This window comes from Suncus etruscus, chromosome 7 (genome assembly GCF_024139225.1).
Source record: "Suncus etruscus isolate mSunEtr1 chromosome 7, mSunEtr1.pri.cur, whole genome shotgun sequence".
Classification (NCBI taxonomy): domain Eukaryota; kingdom Metazoa; phylum Chordata; class Mammalia; order Eulipotyphla; family Soricidae; genus Suncus; species Suncus etruscus.
Window position 1 is genome coordinate 123,604,583 of NC_064854.1, and position 21,004 is coordinate 123,625,586.

Here is a 21,004-nt window from a genome sequence, read left to right on the forward strand (position 1 = left end):
TTTTTTTTGTTGTTGTTGTTTTTTCGGGCCACACCACTTTGGTCACAATAAAAATGATTAAAAACAGGGGCCCGGAGAGATAGCATGGAGGTAGGGCGTTTGCCTTGCACGCAGAAGGATGGTGGTTCGAATCCTGGCATCCTATATGGTCCCTTGAGCCTGCCAGGAGCGATTTCTGAAAGTAGAGCCTGAGCGCTGCCGGATGTGACCCAAAAAAAGCAAAAAGCAAAAAAAAAAATTATTAAAAACAAAAAGCAAACAAAAACAAAGATGCCACTTGATCCTTCAGTTCCCATCATCGATTAGGCCCCGCCCCTCATATTGGCCCCGCCCCCAACTCTGGGACCAGCCTACTCCCTGCACTAGGGCACGCCCCCGGACTTCCTCTTCTCCAATCCGGTGTTCCTGAAGCCGGCTCAGACACGCCTCCTCAGGGGCTAAGCACACACCCACCCGCTCGCTCTCTTTCCTACGCATGCGGAAGGCCTCCCTAGCTGGCGCTAGGAACCTTGGAGCAGGGCTCCAGTTTCCGCCCGAGCCACTTTTCAGCTGCACCGATTCCGGAAGTTGAGTCCGGGGAGCGTTCACGCAGGACCGGAAGTCGAGAGTCCGGATTTGACACCCAGGAGGTGGGCAGGTGGGTCGGTCCCGGTCCCGGTCCCTCGGGCAGGTATATGCTAGCGTGGGGTTAAGAAGGGGCGGCCGGGACCCCAGCACCCCCGAAAACCCTGCCTGGCTTTGCTCGATGGGGGAAACGGACGCAGAGAGAGGCTGGCTGCTTTTCCGGGTCCATTAACGGTGCTGTGTGCTTGTGCGCAGTCGCAGAAGCAGCGCCGCTGACTGCAGGCGAGGGCGCCCCCTGGTGCAGCAACCGGGCATGGCAGGCAGCCGCCTTTGGGATGCAGAGGACCAGGGTTAGTTTAGTGTGTCTGGGCGACTTGAACAGGTTAGGTTGCTCCCTCTTTTGTGGGTTCTTTTCCCTCTGAAGATGTGGCACCTAAAATAATAATGCTAAATAATAATTAATAATAAATAGCTAGGCTAATTAATAATGTTCAATAAAATAAATTGTTTAAATAATAATAAATAGTTTGAATAATTAATAATGATTGATAAAATGAATAATTTGGTCTGTACAAAAGGAAAGGGGACCGGTATTTAGAACATTCAATTCAACCATTTGTGATCATCGTTGGTAGTATATAATGAATTTAGCGCGATGGTTTAAATGAAGATGGGGTGCTGGGTGTTGAGATGCAAGTCAGAGAGTTCACTTAAAAGCTCCAAAGCAAAGCTTCCTGGCAGAGGCAGGTTGCTGCTTTGTAACACTAGATAAAAGCAGGTAACATTGGGGCTGGAGAGATAGCATGGATGTAAGGCATTTGCTTTGCATGCAGAAGGACAGTGGTTGAATCCCGGCATCCCATAGGGGTCCCCGCCACCCCCCCTTGAGCCTGCCAGTAGCGATTTCTGAGCGTAGAACCAGAAGGAATTCCTGAGTGTTACCGGCTGTGACCCAAAAGCCAAAAAAAAAAAAAAAAAAAAAAGATTGAGTTTCTCCAGTGTGGTGTGCTGCCCCCTACCCTGGGTCCTAGATATTCATGGATTGATTCACTGCTTACCATGGCATTGGTGTTATTTTCCTAGTTTTATGGTTGAGGAAATTGAAACTCAATCCTTTTCCCAATTTCCCATATACTGGGTCAAACAGATGCATCCAGCTCCCTAAGACAGGGCCTTGACCCAATACTAAGAACTGACCCATAGGGCGAGCCTTTATTTGATGGATCAGCTAAGTTCATGATGATAAATCAATTAGACCAGAGAGGGTCAAAAATGGAATACAGGTAGTGGTAAAATAGGAGGTTGCATCTCTCAAGCTGCAGCAAATCAGGGGACAGTGGGTGACTCAGGGCTCAGCTGCTTTCTGAGTTCTCCAGGGTGGCAGCCACTTCTGGGGATGAGCCATTCCACTTCTTGTAGAACCAGCGCCCATTACCTCTTCATCTCCTTGTTCTGTTTTTCCTCAGCAGTGACTCATCATCGGCTGCTGACCTCACAAGGAAGACTCGGGGATCTGGAACCACTCAGGGGAGTTTTTTCCTGAGACATGAAACTTGTGGGCCGAATGTTCCGCACCCTCTTAACTGGTCCACGAAGGTGGGGATGCACTCAGAGCTGGGCATTCAGCTCACGGTTACCCCATTTACCCGTGGCTGGACTGTTAACCGCCACAGAGCTGGTTAGCCACTGGACAGCAGTTTTTGAGAAGAGGGGTATCCCCGAGGCCCGGGAATCCAGTGAGTACATCGTGGCTCATGTCCTTGGAGCCAAAACAGTTAAGTCCAGTGTTATCAATAGGGTAGGAAAAAGGGCAGGGAGGAGAAAAGACAGCTAGGCTTTTCTGGGCTGGTTTTTTTTTTTTTTTTTTTTTTTTTTTTGGTTTTTGGGTCACACCCGGCAGCACTCAGATGTTATTCCTGGTTCTACGCTCAGAAATAGCCCCCGCCAGGCTCAGGATTTGAACCACCGTCCTTGTGCATGTAAGGCAAACGCCTTGCCTCCATGCTATCTCTCCTGCCCAGATGAGATTTCTTGCATTAATGAAATGTCTTAGATCAGGGGATGAAGAGAAAGTATAAGGGTGAAAGTGCATGCCTGTATACGTCTCACTCTGGTCTCCTGAGCACTGCCAGGTGTGACCCAAAAACAAAAAAAGAAAAAATATAAGTGCTGAATCCACAGATAGTATTCACATAACAATGCTGGTTCAGGCTCTTGGGCCAGAGGAACAAGCCATTCACATTCACTATGGGGTAGTTTCAGAGCCTGAAGCCAGAACTTCGCACCCAGCCCCTGAGTCCTGGACAGCTACAAAGCATTCAGGAACTGAGTAGCTGCCGGTTGCAAAGGTGAGCATCCATGAGCCAAATCTGAGTGTTCTGTGCGCAGAGCAGGGTCCCAACTTCTCCCCATTTCAGGTTCATGATCAGAGAGGAGTTGCTGCAAGGATTAGGGAGGGAGGTGATGGGAGGAGGGCTGATTTCGGGGAGGAAAGAGGGAAGAGGGAAAGAGAGCTTCTTTAGCTAGGAGTCCTGGAGCATAGGAGACAGGATTTTCCCTGACACCCTGGGCATATCAATCCACGTTCCGATACTGATGACCATCCAGTTGCTTCTTATTTTGGTGGGGGGAACACCCGGTGATGCTCAGGGTTTACTCTTGGCTCTGTGCTCAGAAATCACTCCTGGCAAATTCGGGGGACCATATGGGATGCTGGGGATCGAACTTGGGTAGGCGGTATGCCAGGCAAATGCCCTAGCCCTGTGGTATCAATCTCGTCAGCTCCCATGCAGTTTTTTCTTATCCAGGATGCCTGTGCAGTACATCCTCGGTGAGTGGGACTTCCAGGGACTTACTCTGAAGATGGTACCCCCAGTGTTCATCCCTCGCCCAGAAACAGAGGTAGGTATGCAAGGCAGTTTGGGGATAAAAGTAGAGGTTCAGAGCACCTGTCTCACTCCAGGACTTCAGGGGGTGCTGGGGCCATGTGACTGCTAGCCACAGAGGCAGTGTGCTCTTCCATCCTGGCTTCTCCTAACTGGGTATGCAGGTGGAGCCAAGAGGGCAGAGGTCTCTTGCTGTCTTTTCTTTCCCCTTCCTTTCTCCCTCTTCCCTCCCACCCTTTATCCCTCCCTCAGTGGTTACTCCCGCCTTGATGTTTAGGAATGACTGGTGGTGCTCAGGACCATGTGGTAAACAGACATCCTGCATGTAAAACATGTGCTCAACCCTTCAAGTTATCTTTCCTGTCCTCTTGCTGTCTTCTTGGACTGTCTTCACCATTCAGACTACCTGGGTCTCAGGTGTCCCAAATAGTATTGCTTACTAACTACTCAGCCTGTTCTTGCATTTCCCTAGAATTTGTCTCCTCAAAACATGGCCTAGCCAGCCCATGAGAGACACATGCTCTCTTCAGGAGACAAGGGTGAGCAGGAGAGAGAACCATCTGGACACCTAGGGGCAGTGCAGCCATGTGACCTCAGGTCACAACCTCTTCCAGATCTGGATGATGAGAATGATGGACTCCGGATCAGGAAGCTTGTGCCTTTGTGATCCATAGGTCCAGGATAGTAGGACTTAGCGCCCCAATGTGCTGTACCCTGGGGAAGCCCCTTGACCTTAGGACAGGTTCTTTCCACAGCCCTTTTGGATTTTCCTGACCTCAGAGGTAGCAGAGGTGGGAGACAGAAAACAAGTGTATGGGGTTAGGTGGGGTGAGTGGGCAAGCCTGAAGGCTCCAGATTCTGAGAGAGGATATTTCTGGAAAGAAGCAGAGGCATACAAGCATTCTTGGAAAGACCAAGTCTGGCTTGTTTATCTGCTCTAACGATGGCCCCAGAGCTCCTCACATGCTTTCTCTGTCCTCCAGCCAAGAAACTGATCTCATTTACCTCCTTATCATGTCTTTGGGAGCCAGGTCTTCACTTCACTGCCCAGTGTCCGGTCAAGGGCAGCAGGGATTCTGAAACCTTGCTATAATCGTGTATGGGGATCATGGGGCTTAGTTAAATCCCAGGCACTGGGGCTAAGTTGACTCGAGGTCACGACACTACTTCTTCCCTGGGCTGCCCACATGGTTTTGGATGAGTTGAGACTGGGTGCAGAGACCCAGAGCAGGATCTGGCCTGCTACCTACAGCTTTAGGGAGGTCACTGGGCATATAAATTGGGTGTGTGACCTCTAGCCAGGAGGTCACTCTCCAAGGCTGCCCTGGGACAGGGTATGGGAGGAAAGCGACCACAATGACCTTCATGTCCCCTCAGAGCTGACATGGCACCAGCCATGCAATCCAGAGTTGTAAGAGATGGGTATGGTCTTCTGGTTTCCGTGTGGTCCCCCACTTTCCTGGTGGTTCTGGGCCCGGAGAGCAGCTCTACTGCAAGGGAGAGGCAGCGGTTGAAGGCTGAGTCCTTGCCTCACAGTACATAGGCTTCTGAGAATTTGCCAAGTTCACCCCATTTTAAGCCACATTAGAGGGAGTATTACCGAGAATTTGAGAGGACGTGGCCTGTGGGAAGGAGTGGGGAGAATGGGGTGTTGGGAGGGATCATGGTACCTGCACTCACCTGTCGAAGGGCGGTTTCTGCTGGTGGGGGCAGAAGGCTGAAGTGTGAAGCTGTCGGCAGCCTGGGACCTAACAAGTTGGGTTTTCCCCTGGGGGTGTAAGGTGGCCGAGTCCTGGCAGTGTGTACAGTGGGAAACCCAAGGTTGAGAGTGTGAGCCATTTCCTTCCAGCCTGTTGAGGAGACTCTGTCTCTTCTGTCGTCCTAGCTTGAAAGGAAGGCAAGGCCACCTTTTGGCAAGCTTGGGAGACCGCATGGGAGGTCGGGGATCAAACCTGGATTGGTCACATGCAAGGCAAAACATCCTACCCACTGCTATTGTTCTGGCCCCTAAAAAACAGGCCAGAGAGATAGCAAGCAGAGTGGTAGAGCGTTTGCCTTATAAGCAGCCAGTCCAGGACGGACAGTGGTTTGATTCCTGGCATCCCATATGGTACCCCATGCCTGCCAGGAGCGATTTCTGAGTGCAGAGCCAGTAGTAAGCCCTGAGCGTTGCTGGGTGTAACCCAAAAACAAAAACAAAAACGAAACAGGTTTTATTTGGAGGTCTTGAGAAGGGAGAGGGAGGGGATAAGAAAGAGCAGTAAGTAATGTGCTCAAGAGAGAGAGCAGGCTTCTCCAAAGGTAGAGGAAGCCCTACTTTCAGCATGAAAATGGGGAAGTACACATCTCAAGAGGGGAGGTGCTGGGGCACCACATATCCAGGCAAAACACTCCTGGAACAACACCCTTGAAAGGGCGCCCATAACCAACTTGATCTGTCTGTGGTGGGTACCGTAAGGGAGAGCTCAGAACCCTAATCTCTTAGCTTTATACCTTGTCCATGATGGCTGTTCACAGGTGTGTGTGTCTCTGAGATTGGGAGGAATCTCTGTGAAGTGGTTGGCCAGGGTGCTTGCTGAGGGGTAATTTTTCAGTCAGGGTAGATTTGTTTGTGGTCAGGAAATCACCCACCCCACACCTCTGACATGCCTCAGTGAGCTGCCGGCTGAGACCACAGGTTCTCAGACACAAGCCCACACTACCAGTTCTGCTGGTCCTAATTCTGTGGGCTCAGTTCCTGATCACCCCACCTGGAGTCTCCACCAGTGCCTGGTCCAGAGCTGGTAGGTCTGAGTATGACTAAAACCTTTTTTTTGTTTTGTTTTGTTTTTGTTTTTGGGCCACACCCAGCTGTGCTCGGCTTACTCCTGGCTCTGCACTCAGAAATGGCTCCTAGCAGGCAAGGGAGAGACCATGTGGGATGCTGAGATTCGAACCACTGGTCATCCTGGATCAGCTGCGTGCAAGGCAAATGCCCAACCATTGTGCTATCTCTCCAGCCCTGAGTCTGACAAATGTTATCCAGCTGGAGCTAGTTATCTTTACTTGCAGGCAGGATCTTGGTGCTGAAGGGGCTTGGAGCAAGAAGGATTGGATTCACGGGCCAAGTTCTACCTAGAATATGTTTCACTGGGGACAGGTGCACTTTGCTTCTCAGGTTGAGGGGGCTCAGAATGGGAAGATGTTTCTTTGGAGGACTCAGGATTGTGCAGAAAATTGAATCTGAGTGGCCTAGTGCCCTGTGGACAGTTGACATGGGGATGTGGGACACCTGAGGGACCGGGAACCCAGTGTAGCGTCCTGTAGCCTCTCAGAGCTTGCCCAGCACCAGGAAAAAAGCCAGGAGGCCTCCATGGCCTGGGTAATGTTGTAATGAGTTTGGTAAAGCCCGTCCTAGCTCTTGTATTCATGATGAGAAAGCCACAGAGGAACCAGGCAGGCGGTGCATGGGAATGAGGAAGCAGGTTCAGGGAGGGCACCAGTAATTTGCTTCCTTGTCCCCCTGGACTCTAGGGTGCCCTTGCTCCAGTTCAGAGTCTACCATGGGCTTTCCTGGCCTCCTGCTAGAGTCAGTTGCCCATGGTTGGGAAAGTATCAGCCCTCATCCTGCCCCACCTAAGGGGCTTCTACGCAGAGCCTGCAGGTGGTGGTTGGGTGGCAAGACTTGACCCTGCTCTTTCCAAAGTGACATCGTCTGAAAGTATCCCCCCTGCCACCACAGTTGGCACAGTGGTGTCAGGCCCCACCTGCCACTCCATGCCTACTTCTCTGCAGACCTGTGTGTGCCACAGCCCCTTTCACGTGTGGGGTTCAGGCAGGACTGTATTCTGCTCCACCCATGAAGGGAATTTTCTGTCCCTTCAGCCTAGAAATCTTTCCAGGGCCTCCTAACTTCAGTTCTGAAGAACTGAGGCATACAAGCCCCAGATCCCTAGTCATCACGAGTTATAGGCCAGGTTTGAGATAGGGCCTGAGTTTCCTCGTGGTTCAATTGTGAGGTGCCAAGGGGTTCATATAGGGAAAGATCTGGAAGCTGGCCCAGGCATGGAAGGAAAAGCCAGGCAGCCTCAGATACAGACTCTTCATATTGCTGAGAGACAAGACTTGGTACCAGCGTGGATTAGTGCTTCTTGGGGTTGGGTCCCCTAATCCCCACCATAACGTAGTAAAGTGGGCTAGCCCAACACGCGCCAGTTCAGGATGAAATGGAATCGAGAAGAGGAAGAATGATTTGCATAGGGCTCTGCCCAGGCCCCAGCGGATAAGACTTGGTTTAATTTTAGCTGGTCTCTGGGCATTATCCCAGGCACTGACTCTCACTGCGGGGTCAGGCCAGTGCCTCTCTGAGCCAGACCCCTCTGCCCTGCAGGAGCTAGTTGAATGGGTGCTGGAGGAAGTGAGCCAGAGGGCCTGTGCTGACCCCCTTGTCCTGGAGGTGGGCTGTGGATCAGGAGCTATTTCCCTCAGCCTGCTGAGCCAACTTCCCCAGGTGAGCGAGCCCCCTGTCTTCCCTCCATTTGGCCTGCCCTCCCTGTATGCCTGCTGGGAACACCTCCAGCTCAGTGTGGTCTCAGCCTCTAATTCTGTCTTCTTGTATCTGACCACAGAGAAAAAAGTTAGAAGTTCCCATTTTCTTCTGGAAGAAGGTTGGAGGAGGGTCTAGCCCTAGGCTTGGCTCTCTCCCAACCCCTCCTGGCCTCTTCCTTACTCTCCTTTGTCGTTGGGTAGAGCCGGGTCATTGCTGTGGAGAAGGAAGAAGCTGCCATCCACCTTACCAGAGAGAATGCTCAGAGGTAGGCAGACTGGGGACCACACCGGGTCAGGGTGGACAGAGCCACACATGGGGCCTGACCTCTCCCTTGCAAGGTAACTCCCTTGCAAGCCCATTCATTTTTTTTTTTTTTTTGGTTTTGGTTTTGGGTCATACCTGGCGGCGCTCAGGGGTTATTCCTGGCTCTGTGCTCAGATAACGCTCCTGGCAGGCTCCGGGGACCATATGGGATGCCAGAATTCGAACCACTGTCCTTCTGCATGCAAGGCAAATGCCTTACCTCCATGCTATCTCTCCGCCCCGCAAGCCCACTCTTTGAAAGGGAAGATATTGGGGTGCTTGGTGTTGTCCCATGAGGTTCGGGTCTGTGGGCCTCAGGTATCTCACCAGTCAAGGAAGGGTTAAACACCCCCTCTCCCCGTAACAGAACTCCATATTCATGGTCCCTTTCCTTCTTTCCAGGCTGCAGTTACAGGACAGGCTTCAGATCATTCCCCTTGATGTGACCACAGGTACCTTTCCAGTGGGGGTTTCTAAGCATGGGTCAGTCAGTTTCTCTCTATCTCTCTCTCTCTATATATAAATATATATGTATATATATATGTATATATATATACATATATATGTATATTTGGATCATCCCCTTTGGTGTCATCCTAGAAGGGGTTCTCTAGGTATGGGTAACAAGACAGGTGCACACAATCTCTCCCCAAATTTTGCTGAGGATGGACAAATTCCTGTTGCTTCCTGAGCTGCCTAATCCAGGGGGATCAGCTACAAAGTCTCTCATCTTCTGTATATCCTGTAGCTAATGAATCAGAAGAAGTCCTTAGAAACCAGCTGCTAGAGCATCAGCCTAGCCTAGGCTCCGTCCGGCTCACTGTGGCCTTTCCAGGCTGCCCTTAGGGTACTGGTTCCAGTTTTGACTCTGTCAACATGGCTGTGGATCCCTGGACCTTATCTGCCCATCACTGCTTCCCAAGGAAGGTGATGAATCTGGAATAGACCCTGGAACAGCCTGAAGTCCATGAATAGAGATGCTGGGAATCAGGGTAGAGATGTCAAGTCAGGCTCATTCTCCATATACTCAGTCCATGTAGACACTAAGGCCAGTTAAGGGTGCAGAGGACAGAGCCCTTGCTTTGCTCAGGCAGTCAGGGAAAACTTCCTGAAGTATGAAGGTCCAATGAGTCTTACCTACTAAGGAAGTTTTCGACTGGAGGAAACGAAGCTAGGATTTCAGATGCAGGCTGCCATGCCAGAACTTTCATGTTCCCAACCAGGCACTGATCCAAATGGGTGGATGACCATGTCCAGAAAACAGGCTGAGAGTGTTGCAGAGAGACTACTCAAGGGAATGGTGTCAGGCTAAGCTTCCAGCCTCTGCTTCCTTGCTCTGCTCTGTGTTCTCTTTGACCACAGAGGAATGTTGGATGCAGCTTTTGCCTTGGGGCCCTCTGGATCTGGTCGTCAGCAACCCTCCCTACGTCTTCCGTGAGGACATGGAGCATCTGGCTCCTGAAATCCGAAGGTACAGGGTAGGGTAGTAAGAATGGTGTGGGAATGGCCATGTAGGATTGTACTACTGGAGAGCTGGGAGGATTGGGAGGCTACAAGCATCAGGATTGTGGAAATATGCATGCTCTGGATTCGATAGACCTATTTAGGCTACTTTGGCCTTCCACTTGAAACCATTGAATGACCATAAAACCTCTCTAAGCCTCAATCCCCACCTCTGAAAGTGGTAGAGCTTTGCAAGGCCATAGGCACACTTGGCAACAAATTAAAAATACTAAGACACACGTGGCCAGAACTAGAGTACAGTAGGCAGGGTGCTCGCCTTGCATATGGCCTACTGAGGTTAAATCCTGGTTTCCCATATGGTTTACTAAGCACCAACAGAAGTAATTCCTGAGCATAGAGCTAGGAATAACCCCTGAGCATTGTCGGGTGTAGCTCCAAACCAAACAAAATATCAGCCATATGGCAGAATTCACAAAGAATACTTAGTTGGGCCCATTGTTTTACAGAGGAGATAGAGGTCCAAGAAGGCAGATGCCTTGATGAAGTGGGAGAGCTGGAAGGTTGTTTCCTGAGCCATTCTGCTCCCAAGCAGTCTCAGGGGGCTTCTGGGAGCCGTGCGTGAGGCTATGGTAGTGGGGATCAGACTTCAGACTCTCAGGAGTTAGTCTGGGCTTTCCTGGACCAAAAGCAGAAGTAGCCTTACTGGGCAAGTGAAAATTGCCTGGTGGGTGATGCCATTTGTTAGGGCAGTCAGATTTGCTTGCAGTACAGAACAGAGTTTTTAAGGGGTCCCTTTGAGGGAAATTCTGCTTAGCTCATCCACTGTTTGTGGACAGCACTGTCCTATGCTTTCCCCTCTCCCTTTAGCTATGAAGACCCGGTAGCCCTGGATGGTGGGGAGGAGGGCATGGATGTCATTGCCCATATCTTGACCCTAGCATCTCGGCTCTTGAAGGACTCCGGGTAAGATGGAATGGGTCTCGCTGGTCTGTTTCCTTTTTTTCCTTTGGTTTTTCATCCACACGTGGTGACGCTCAGGAGTTACTCCTGGCTATGCGCTCAGAAATCACTCCTGGTTTGGGGGACCATATGGATGCCGGAGGATCGAAATACGGTCCTTCCTAGGCTAGCATGTGCAAGGCAGACGCCTTACCGCTTGTGCCACCACCCCCACCCTCGGTGTGTCCTGAGCTAGTCCTGGCCATCACCCTGCTCCTACCCCTCATCCCCAAAGTGTAGGTCCCATTCCTGCCTGGTTGAGCTGACCCAATTCTTCCCTACATAGAAGCATCTTCTTAGAGGTGGATCCAAGACACCCAGAACTTGTTCACAGCTGGCTGCAGAGCACGCCTGACCTATCCCTTGATCTCATTGCTGTGCGCAAGGACTTCTGTGGGAGGTGAGCTCTGGCTCTGAGTATGTGACTCCCTGTCCGTTCTTAGGACACAGACCTAGACAGTAACTGACACTCTGTCCCTGTCTCTTAGGCCCCGGTTTCTGCATATCCAGCGTAGCTGCCCTGTGGACACTTGGCCAGGGCCCCAGACTGTCGCAGTGCATGGCTGACACTTCTTCCTGGAATACTACTTGGAGGGAGGTGGATGGCATGGTCCTGAACCCAAGATGCTTGCAGCATTTTCCGTCGCGCTGTGATTCACTGTGCCCTATGTTTCTAGGAGACTGTGGATACAAGCAAGGACAGAGTCGTCCTTCCTGGGATGGCAAAGAGCCAGGATCTGGCTCAGGAGCTCCACAGACCCAGGATCCCAGGATGACCCCATCATATCAGAATGTTCCGTGCCAGTGGCTCTGGCCTCAGAGTGTAGAATTGTTCTGGTGACATCAGGAGTTACAACAATAAAGTGTTAGGAGACTGTCAGTTGGTGACCTGAGATATTGTTGATATGTTTGTAGGTTCCTTAACCCCTCACACCAATGTAATTCTGAAACTAAGAGCTTCCTTCTGCCCCAGTAGTGCTCGGGGGCTGAGAGAAGCAAGGTGGAGGAAAGCATGTGGGGTCTCATGTTAGGGGCTGGAGGCCTGGCACTGAGCTCACCCTCTAAGATTCCCTTGGCTGCTGCTGCTGCTCTGGGTATACTCCCACATGCTCCTCACACACTGTTCTGAACGCAGGTCTGCTCTCAGAACTGGCTACTGCCAGGAAATGGGACCCAGAGACCCTGCCTTTGGGGAATCTATTGCTAGATTCATGCCTAATTGGAGTGACACCCCCAATATGCCCGGGGCTTGTATTTACCTTAGCTGAGGCCATGCTATCGCCCTGCAGGCCTGAACCTGGCCCTGCTATGTTGCTCAGATCCCCGGTTACCTCTGGCTTCCTTTAAGGAGAAGCCAGGAACTTGACCTCACGGCTGTTCCCGAGGAACCTAACAGGGTGGGGGATATCGGCGAGGACCCCTGTTCTTTCTGACCTTTGCCTGGGTCCCCTAAGTATTGCCCTTCCTCTTGCATGTTCCTTGGCTCTCTATAGCATTTCGGTAGTTGCCCTGACCTTCTAACAGTCTGTGGCTCCCTTGGCCTCTTGGGCTACATCTCAACCAGTGCCAGTTTGCCTGGATTCATGCTACTGGTCTCAGATGCATTCCCGAGGAAAGGCCTTGGCAAGCATGAGGGTATGGGTCCCTGGGAGGCTGTAATAATGGAGGGGCAGCTGGGGTCAATGGAGCAGGAGCTGCCCTTGGAGACAATTTCCCAGAAAACTGGGCTGATCCCTCTGAGAGAGGTATTCAGGCCAAGTAGACTAGCTGAGCTGGGGACTAGCCCTGCAGTCCAGCCAGTTGAATTTGGGCTTTGCGTGTTGAGTTGTGATGCTGGGGTGACCAGCCTGCTACAGGGGCAGATCCTGTTAGCTGGCCCTTCCCAGGACCTGACCTTGGGTAGATGATGTCACCTCCTTCAACCGTAGTTTTCAAGACGGAGAAATGGGACTAAGTGCTTTCTTTTCTAGGAGTGTTGTGGAGAACCAAATGGAAGCACCATTCCCAGGCTAGCAAGTATTTTTCTTGTCTTTGTGGGAGGACGGGTGTCCAGAAGGCCTGGGACCTTCGTGCACTGTCTGCTGCTTGGCATAAAGGCTGGCAGAGACAGCAGTCCAGAAAGGAGTTAAGGTATTAAATTAAGGTATTAAGGAAATGGAGCCACCTGAAGGCTGCTGTCTGGCAATCGCATACCCTCAGTCCCTCCTCACCAGGGCCTGAGTGTACCAAGGTCCATGCCAGAGTGGCCAATGTGTTTCTTGGAGCAATCCGAGGAAAGCTAGCCAAGCCTGTCTGCTCTTTCTCTCCTGGGACAGAAGGCAGGGCAACAAGAGGACAAGGAATGATAAGCAGGGTCCAAGCTCCCAGGCCTGGCCCGTGCATGGTGGATGTACGCTAATCTGATCCAGAAGAGCATTTCCATCCCCATGCTGAAAGCTGAAGACACACTGCCTTACCACTAGATGTTTGTCCCAGCTGTCCATGAGTTTCTCCAGGAGAGAGAGATAGATATTTGGATTCCAGACCATATATTCCCAATCCCTGCTTTGGATCTCTCTGAAATAAGTGGTCTCTATCCTGCAGACTCTAGGTCAGCAGATCTAATAAATGATGATGATGATGATGATGATGGTGGTGGTGGTGGGAAAGGCTTTGAATAAGGCCCCCTTATGCTCTGCACAAGTTTGCATGAGAACAAATGGGCCCACTGTTGACAAGCTTTGAAAAGTGGTGGCTGAGGTGAGAAGCCCTTTCACCTCCTCAGACGGGCATGCCCTTCCCATCCACCTCTGACTTCTTTTCTCTGCTGCCTTGGAATCCCATTCTCCCTGTGGAACTCTCCATTCCCTAAACACTTCTTCCATTTGCCCCAGCAGTGGGAAGCCCTTTGCCCACTAGTTTCAGTGCAAATCGTCCACCCTTTCAAGTGTGGCTCAAAGGCTACCTACCTTCTGTGGGTTTTCTGTTTCACTGCTTTTTTGGTTTGAGGGGACGCTCCCAAAGGTACTAAGGATTTATTCCTAGCTCTGCACTCGGGCCGAAGAAATAGCATAGTGGCGTTTGCCTTGCAAGCAGCCAATCCAGGACCTAAGGTGGTTGGTTCGAATCCCGGCGTCCCATATGGTCCCCCGTGCCTGCCAGGAGCTATTTCTGAGCAGATAGCTCAGATAGCAGGAGTAACCCCTGAGCACCACCGGGTGTGGCCCAAAAACCAAAAACAAAAACAAATAAAGGATTTATTTCTAGCTCTGCTCTCAGAGATCACTCCTGGAGGGACTCTGGGGACCATATAGGGTCTGGGCTCAAACCCAGGTCAGTTGCCTACAAGGCAAACACTTTACCCATCATGCTGTCTCCAGCCTCAAGTCTGCTTCCTCTGACTTCCCCCCTCGATCTCTGCTCAGCTCATGTGCCCTTGCTCAAACCTCTGCCAGCATTCCACATTGGGCATTTGGAAACTGTCCTGACTCCCTTTCTACTTTGAGTCCCCGTTCTTGTCTGATATACCTCAGGCCAGTTCAGGAATTATCTACCAGTGCTGCAATTTCTAGAATGGAGCTAAATGCTTCCAGTGTGGCTCGTGTTGGCCTGAGAGCAACACTTGCCAATTCTGGTCAGAAGGGAAAGAAAGTAGTGGGGGCCAGGCCTTCGATCCAAGATAGCAGCTGTTTAAGTGGAGCCACAGCTGCTTCAAGGCCTCAGATGAACCTGACCTCTGCATGGGGGCCACATAAAGAGAACATGTTGTTCTTGATAACATCGGGGGGCCAGGCACCAGGTTTTCTGAAACTGGAATCCTCGCCAACCCCTAGCCAGAGTTATCAGTCAGAACAATGTCTCCATCTCTGCCACCCCCTGCCCCACCACTAGTAGCCCCTCAGTCCTAGGCAAACCTTCGGGACTGGACTTGGCAAAGCAAGTCACCCCTCTTCTGGTAGGCAAAACAGTGACTCCAACAGATGCTCAATGCTTAAACCTCCAAGTCTATGAATTTTACATGGCAAAAGAACTTTTGTGGATGTGATTAAGTTAAGGATCTTGATCTGGAAAGACTCCCAGATTATTCTAGGCTGAGTGTAAGTGCAAGTGTCTTTAGAAGAGGGAATAGAGGGGTCAGAGAGAGAACTGAGAGGGCACTTGCCATATATGTGGCCAGCGCAGGTTCAATCCATGGCACCCTTGAGCCCTACCAGAAGTGATCCTTGAGAACCCAGAGTAAATCCTTAGCATGGCCACACATAAACAAAAATAAAGAAAAGACAAAGGGAAAGAAGAGGGAACAGGAATGCTAGGGTTAGAAGCGATATTCTGATGGAAGCAGAAGTCAAAGCAGTACAGTTTGTTGGAGGAAGGGGTCACAAACCAGGGAATGTAGACATCTTCTAGAAATCAAACATGTCTAGGAAATGGATTCTCCCCTAGATCTCAAGAAACAAGTGCAATCCTGCCAACACCTTTTTTTTGGGGGGGGGCCCACACCTGATGATGCTCAGGGGTTACTCCTGGCTATGTGCTCAGAAATCACTCATGGCTTGGGGGAATCATATGGGACGCCAGGGGTTCAAACTGAAGTCCATTCTAGGCTAGCATACACAAGGCAAACCTTAACCACTTGAGCCACAGCTCCAGCCCCTGCCAACACCTTAATTTTAGTTCAGGAAGACTAATATTTTGGGTTGCCTTTTGGTGCTCAGGGTTTACTCCTGTCTCTGCACTCAGGAATCATTCCTGGAAGCTTTGAGGGATCATACGGGGGGTGCCAGAGATTGAACCCAGGTTGGCCTTGGCCTTGAGCAAAGTGAGTGCCTTGCCTGCTATACTATTTCTCTGACCCCAAACACAACTGATTTTTATTTTTGGTTTTGTTTGATTTCTAGTCTCCCAAATAGCTTAGAGAGTGGAGGCCATTCCTTTGATTTTTGACCAATTAGCTCAAATACTTCACCTCTAATAGAGGGATGACATTTCCTGGAAGAGGGGTGTTCATAGTCCCTAAGAGAGGGGTGACTACATGGCCATGGCGGTGGTGCCTTTGAATGAACTCCAAGTGCATTTCTGGGAATCAGGGGCCAATTACGTGATGAACCATAGGTTCTCCTGCCAAAGCCTCAACTCAGAGGGGTCTCACACCTGTGGAGAGTCATTAGGGCTGACATGGGCTTCCCGTGACAAAGTAGTGAATTAAACAGAAAGTACCGGGTGTAGTGCAGACAGCTTCCTCCTCTTGCAGCTGCCTTCAGGTGCCAGACTTTCTTTCCTCCACCCCACCTCCCACCCCTCACCCCTTCACAGACAGCAGAAGAGCTCTGGGAGTGTGGTGTTAAGGATGCGGGCAGTGAAAGTGGCCATGACTGAAAGAAGACTGATGTGGGTTCTCCGGATATGGGTGGAGCTGACAGACACCCAAATTCTGGTTCTCAGCATCAAGGTCGGTGAGGAGAGTGAGGGCTCTCCCAGCCTAAGAGAAGAGGATGCTGCCCCTTCAGACCCTCTGGGTCCTGCCTTCAGGTCCTAGAGCCTGAGATCTGGAAGAAGGTGCAGGTGGGGATGTGTGAACCCCTTTTGGAAGCTCTGATTCCTTGTCTCTCATTTCTCCCAGCACCCACACCCACCCTCCAGCTGTGAGGCTTGTTCTTTCCAAACAACTTCCATGTGGAATGCAAGTGGATATTTCACAGAAGACAAACAGCATCTTAACACAACTATTTTATAAGTTCAGATTCTCAACTGCGAGAATCTTAGATGCTTCAGAGGTGGTGAAGGTACAATAACTGGCATATTAAAAACACACATACTAACAGTGTTGTAAAAACAAGAAATGAGACTAAAACTAAACAAAGCAAACCACACATTCAGCCTTTCTTTGCATGAAAAGTCACTCAGGTGACTGCTCTACATACAAACCTTTGACCTGGGGGCTGGGATAGGAGCTTTGGCCTAATGGCAACCTCCTGCTCAGTTTCTTACTGTTTGATTTGAGGGTATAGGCCCAGTCTCTCATCAGAGAAGTGGCTATTGGTGGTGCCAGTGTTTCTGAAGCCTTCCCACAATCTCCCTCCCATTGGGGGAATAGCAGAAAGAGCCTTGTGAGAAATTCTGCATTATGCCCCACTCTCCCATGAATCCTGGTATCTGGGATCATGGGAGTTTTTTTTGTTTTGTTTTGTTTGGTTGTTGTTGTTTTTTGATTTTTGATTCACACCAGCAGTGCTCAGGAGTTACTCCTGGCTCTACGCTCAGAAATTGCTCTTGGCAGGCTTGGGGGACCATATGGGATGAGGGTTTCGAACCACTGTCCTTCTGCATGCAAGGCAAATGCTCTACCTCCATGCTATCTCTCCAGCCCCCATTTTTTTTTTTTTTGGAAGGCCATACCCAGAAGTGCTCAGGGATTACTCCTGGCTCTGGGCTCAGAAATCACTCGGGACAGGCTCTGGGGACCATATAGAATGCGGGGGATTGAACCCAGGTCAACTGTGTGCAAGGCAAACACTACCACTGTGCTGTCACTCCAGCCCCCAAGTGTGGGGTTTTAATTGGGGTTTAGATCATATAAAACATGTGAAAGAAAGGATAAGTAGAGTTGGAGAGAAGTACAGAGGGTAGGGCACTTGCCTTCCATGTAGCTGATCCAGGTTTAAGCCCAAACACTCCATATAGTCCCCCTGAGTCCACCAGCAGTGTCCCCTCTCCCCAAAGAAAGACCAGGAGTAAAGAGAGAGAAGGATGTGGGTTGGGGGAAGGAGCAGCAGCTTCCTGGTATACTTGGTGTAGGCAACTCTGTTCTGAGGCTCCCCTACATCACCCCGACTTTACTTGAGTCTTGAGTTGCCTAATCAGGCATCTCCTCCACCAGTGAGTCCAGGACTCTGCTCTGGAAAGGTCTCAGGAATCATGACCAACCCCGCACCCCAGATATTCCGTCCTTGTTCCTGGGGCTGGGAAGAGGGTCCTAAGCAGCGGACATAGACAATGAACTTCCTTGGGCCCCCTTAAGGGTACCTCAGGGAAATTTGGGGCATCTGGTGCTTCTGAAAGTTTGGGGTTTCTGTAGTTCTGGGTACCTCCGTTTCTGGGAACTTGCTATGCTTTGGAAAGACAGAAATGAGAAGCAAAACCTAGAGCACCTCCCCGCCCCCTTCCTGTCTTCCTTCCGCTGAGTCACAGCCAAAAAGCTCAGTATCTCAGCCTCCTCCAGGCTGATGGGGTGGAGTGGAAGCAGGGTCATGTGAGGGCACAGCGTCTGGGACAGGCCCTTCTTTTCCTGTGACGTGCACTGTGAGAGGCTCCATGTTGTCGCAGCTTCTGCTGCTTTCCCAAGCACAAAGGAGGGATGACTGAGGGCTCCCCTCTTGTTCCCAGTCCTATGATCCACCACAGGCATTGGCAGCAATATTAGGCCTTGACTGGGGTGGGGACAGTGAAAGGGGAAGGTCATGCACTTGGATACAGACTCCTACTGGCCCCCTCATCTGTGCCTGAGGCTGTGGGCTTGTTCTGCATAGCGGTGGCCATCCATGGAGGCTTTAGAGCCTGGAAGTCAGGCTACACATTACATGGATCTTGCAAATACTTGCACCCCTCTTGGGATTTAGGCACTCCCAAAATGTGCAGATGCAAAGGTGTAGGGCAGGCACTTGGTCACCAGGATCTTGGTGAGCAGACCAGGGGTCTGCTCAGGGCCTCCCTAGATGGGGGAGCTCTAATCTCTGGAAACTAGGTCAGGACTATGTATGTGGGTGGGGTGCCATCCTGTACCAAAGGCCTAACCACTTCCTCTGCATCATGGTAGCTCATGAGAACTTGAGTACAGTCCCATTTCATGGAAAAGGAAGCTGAGTTTAGAAAAGGATGGTTTTGGGCCCGCAGAGATAGCACAGCGGCGTTTGCCTTGCAAGCAGCCGATCCAGGACCAAAGGTGGTTGGTTCGAATCCCGGTGTCCCATATGGTCCCCCGTGCCTGCCAGGAGCTATTTCTGAGCAGACAGCCAGGAGTAACTCCTGAGCACCGCCGGGTGTGACCCAAAAACCAAAAACCAAACCAAAACAAAACAAAACAAAAAAAACAAAACAAAACAAAAAAAAAGAGAAAAGGATGGTTTTTTCAAGGTCCTACATACTGCAGGCTGGAGCAAACCTGGAAGGTTTGGCATCTTGTCCCCATCTCTCATCTTCTGGCCTGACACCTCCTGATGACTATAGACCATTAACCTCTGAGAGAGAGAGTTCCAAGACCCAAGACATCATCTTCTGTTCCTCGGCAGTCCTCTTTCCTTCTGCCTGATCCCAGGAAGGGGGACAAAGAGGCAGCATCTGCTCCACTGATCCCCGAGCTTTATTGCTACCTGGTTCTCCCCTCTCCCCCACCCCGCCTGACTGGGAGCCACAGAACTTTGTCCACAGAGCTGGCTCCCAGTCTTGTCATGCCAGGCAGTGGAGAGCCAAACCACACACTAGAACAAAGTTTGGTCCAGGCGAAACGACTGAGGAACAGTTTGGGGATGGACTTGCTTGGGGATATGTCTTGGGGTCTTGGGAGAATGTTTGAAGTGCTGGGAGGGGATGGGGTAAAACTCACAGGTGAGAAGAAGGTGGTTTCCATTAGCTGCCCACTTGTCATTTCCTTCTCCCCCCCCCCCCCCATGACCCCAGCACAGATCCTTGGTATGGCTGCTTGTCTTCCTCAGTTGTTATAGTTTGTTGTTATTTATTATGCAGAGAGGGGGCCTAACTGGTTCTTGCTGGTACCCTCAGAATGCTGTGGATTTATGTGGTTTATCTTACAACTTCGATGGTTTCTCAGATTTGTTGTTTATCACTTCCTTTGGATTTTCCACATTGACATTTTCCTACCGAAAATAATGACGCTGTCTTTCCCGTTCTAATATTCATAGATGTTATTTATGTCCCTGGTCTTGTAGCTTGGCTAAGACCATCCTATCATCGTGACAAATGGTGATAACTGGAGCATTTGTTTCTTGCTTCTCACCTGCCGTGGATGCCTCTGGTGCTCCTCTCCACCACATTTGCTATGGATCTTGGATCAATAGTCTTTCTCTCCCTGCCTATGACCCAGTTTGGTCTGAGCTGACTCAGAGTTTTATTCATTTATTTTAGAAGCATGTTTATTTGCATCCTTCTTGGAATAAGCTTTTAGCACATCTTTTTGATGGTGGCCAGGCCTACTCTCAATATTAAAGTATGAAGGAAAAAATGGTCCCAGTCTCTGTCCTTGGAGTGGCAGCGGATAGAGGCAAGACAACAAACTTTTAACCTTGGACTATATGTTGTTCATTTGGTCACTGCTTGTTTGGCTTTGTGCCGGGCACTAGAGCTGGTGTACTCAGATAAGGCCCTGCCCTCACGGAGACCACTGTCTGGTAAGTCCCATCCTCTGGCATTCAAGTGGCCACACAGCAGTCATGATGCTCAGCCTGGATCATTCCATGTCAAAAACCAGTCAGGCAAGTGACCTAAAACTCCAGTGAACTCACCCCCTGAAACAGTGCTAAAGTGATTTTTAGGGCTGAGAGCTAATAGATACAAGCCTCTTGGGGCACCCAATCCTGAGGTTACTTCTGTGAGGACAGAACCTCAGCTGCAAGCGCTGGGAAGCCACTTGTTACCACACCAGCTCTGGCTTTCTTCTCCTTTGGCTCACTTCCCCTCTTAGGGATGTCAGGGATGGGGAAGACATTGAGATTTTACTCAACTTGCAAGCTCGCAACTTAACCTGGTGTATTATCTAAGGTATTAGCAAGCACAGGGTGTAAGACTTTTGGTCTGGAAACACAGATAATAGTCAAAGAAACAACAGTAGATGGAGGATCAATGTTTTCTTGCACTATTATCCAAATTCCCAAGTCCTAGAGTGAATTAATAAGGATTGGATGATGCTTACTCACCATTGTATTGTATCTCAGGTGAACCATAGGCTCAGGAACCCAAATCTTTTTATAATAGACCATAAGTAAGCACCCAACTTTTGCCCCAGAAAGAGACGGTACCTTTATTCCAGCGGACAAGATGCAAATCTGCCCCTTTCCTAGAGGAAAACCCTATCTTGTCTTCTAAGGTTCTGATTGAATGATCTCACTTGAAAAGTTTGGGGTTGGGGATGGGGACAATCAGAGTCTCCCTCAGGGTGTCTCCTAAGTTCCTGCTGGCCTCTGGGCTTCACCTCCTAAATAAACCAGTTGCACTTGGACTTTTGTCTCAGAGCCTTCTTTTGGGGAAATCTGCTAAGATGGAAAGATGACAC

At 50.3% G+C, this 21,004-nt stretch overlaps 1 protein-coding gene across 2 annotated transcripts; it reads left to right on the forward strand.

Annotated features, from left to right (window-relative positions):
- Positions 1–1,940: 1,940 nt before the first annotated feature.
- HEMK1 (HemK methyltransferase family member 1) lies at positions 1,941–11,623 on the forward strand. 2 transcript variants are annotated; one of them, XM_049777395.1, is made up of 10 exons: positions 1,941–2,338; positions 2,821–2,912; positions 3,372–3,465; positions 7,819–7,938; positions 8,178–8,242; positions 8,683–8,732; positions 9,643–9,751; positions 10,612–10,707; positions 11,030–11,143; positions 11,232–11,623. In XM_049777395.1, exons 1-10 carry the CDS (start codon positions 2,111–2,113, stop codon positions 11,308–11,310), a joined length of 1,047 nt encoding a protein of 348 aa, XP_049633352.1. In that variant the 5' UTR covers positions 1,941–2,110; the 3' UTR covers positions 11,311–11,623. The 2 variants fall into 2 exon arrangements, with proteins under 2 accessions (XP_049633352.1, XP_049633353.1); XM_049777396.1 differs by having other exon boundaries at positions 2,177–2,300.
- Positions 11,624–21,004: the final 9,381 nt, after the last annotated feature.

Bases quoted from the DNA above. Each gene is read 5' to 3' on its own strand.
- HEMK1 (XM_049777395.1), top strand. From the start codon at position 2,111: ATGAAACTTGTGGGCCGAATGTTCCGCACCCTCTTAACTGGTCCACGA. The intron at 2,339-2,820 runs GTTAAGTCCAGT...ACTATGGGGTAG, and splicing joins ATGTCCTTGGAGCCAAAACA to TTTCAGAGCCTGAAGCCAGA. The intron at 3,466-7,818 runs GTAGGTATGCAA...TCTGCCCTGCAG, and splicing joins TCCCTCGCCCAGAAACAGAG to GAGCTAGTTGAATGGGTGCT.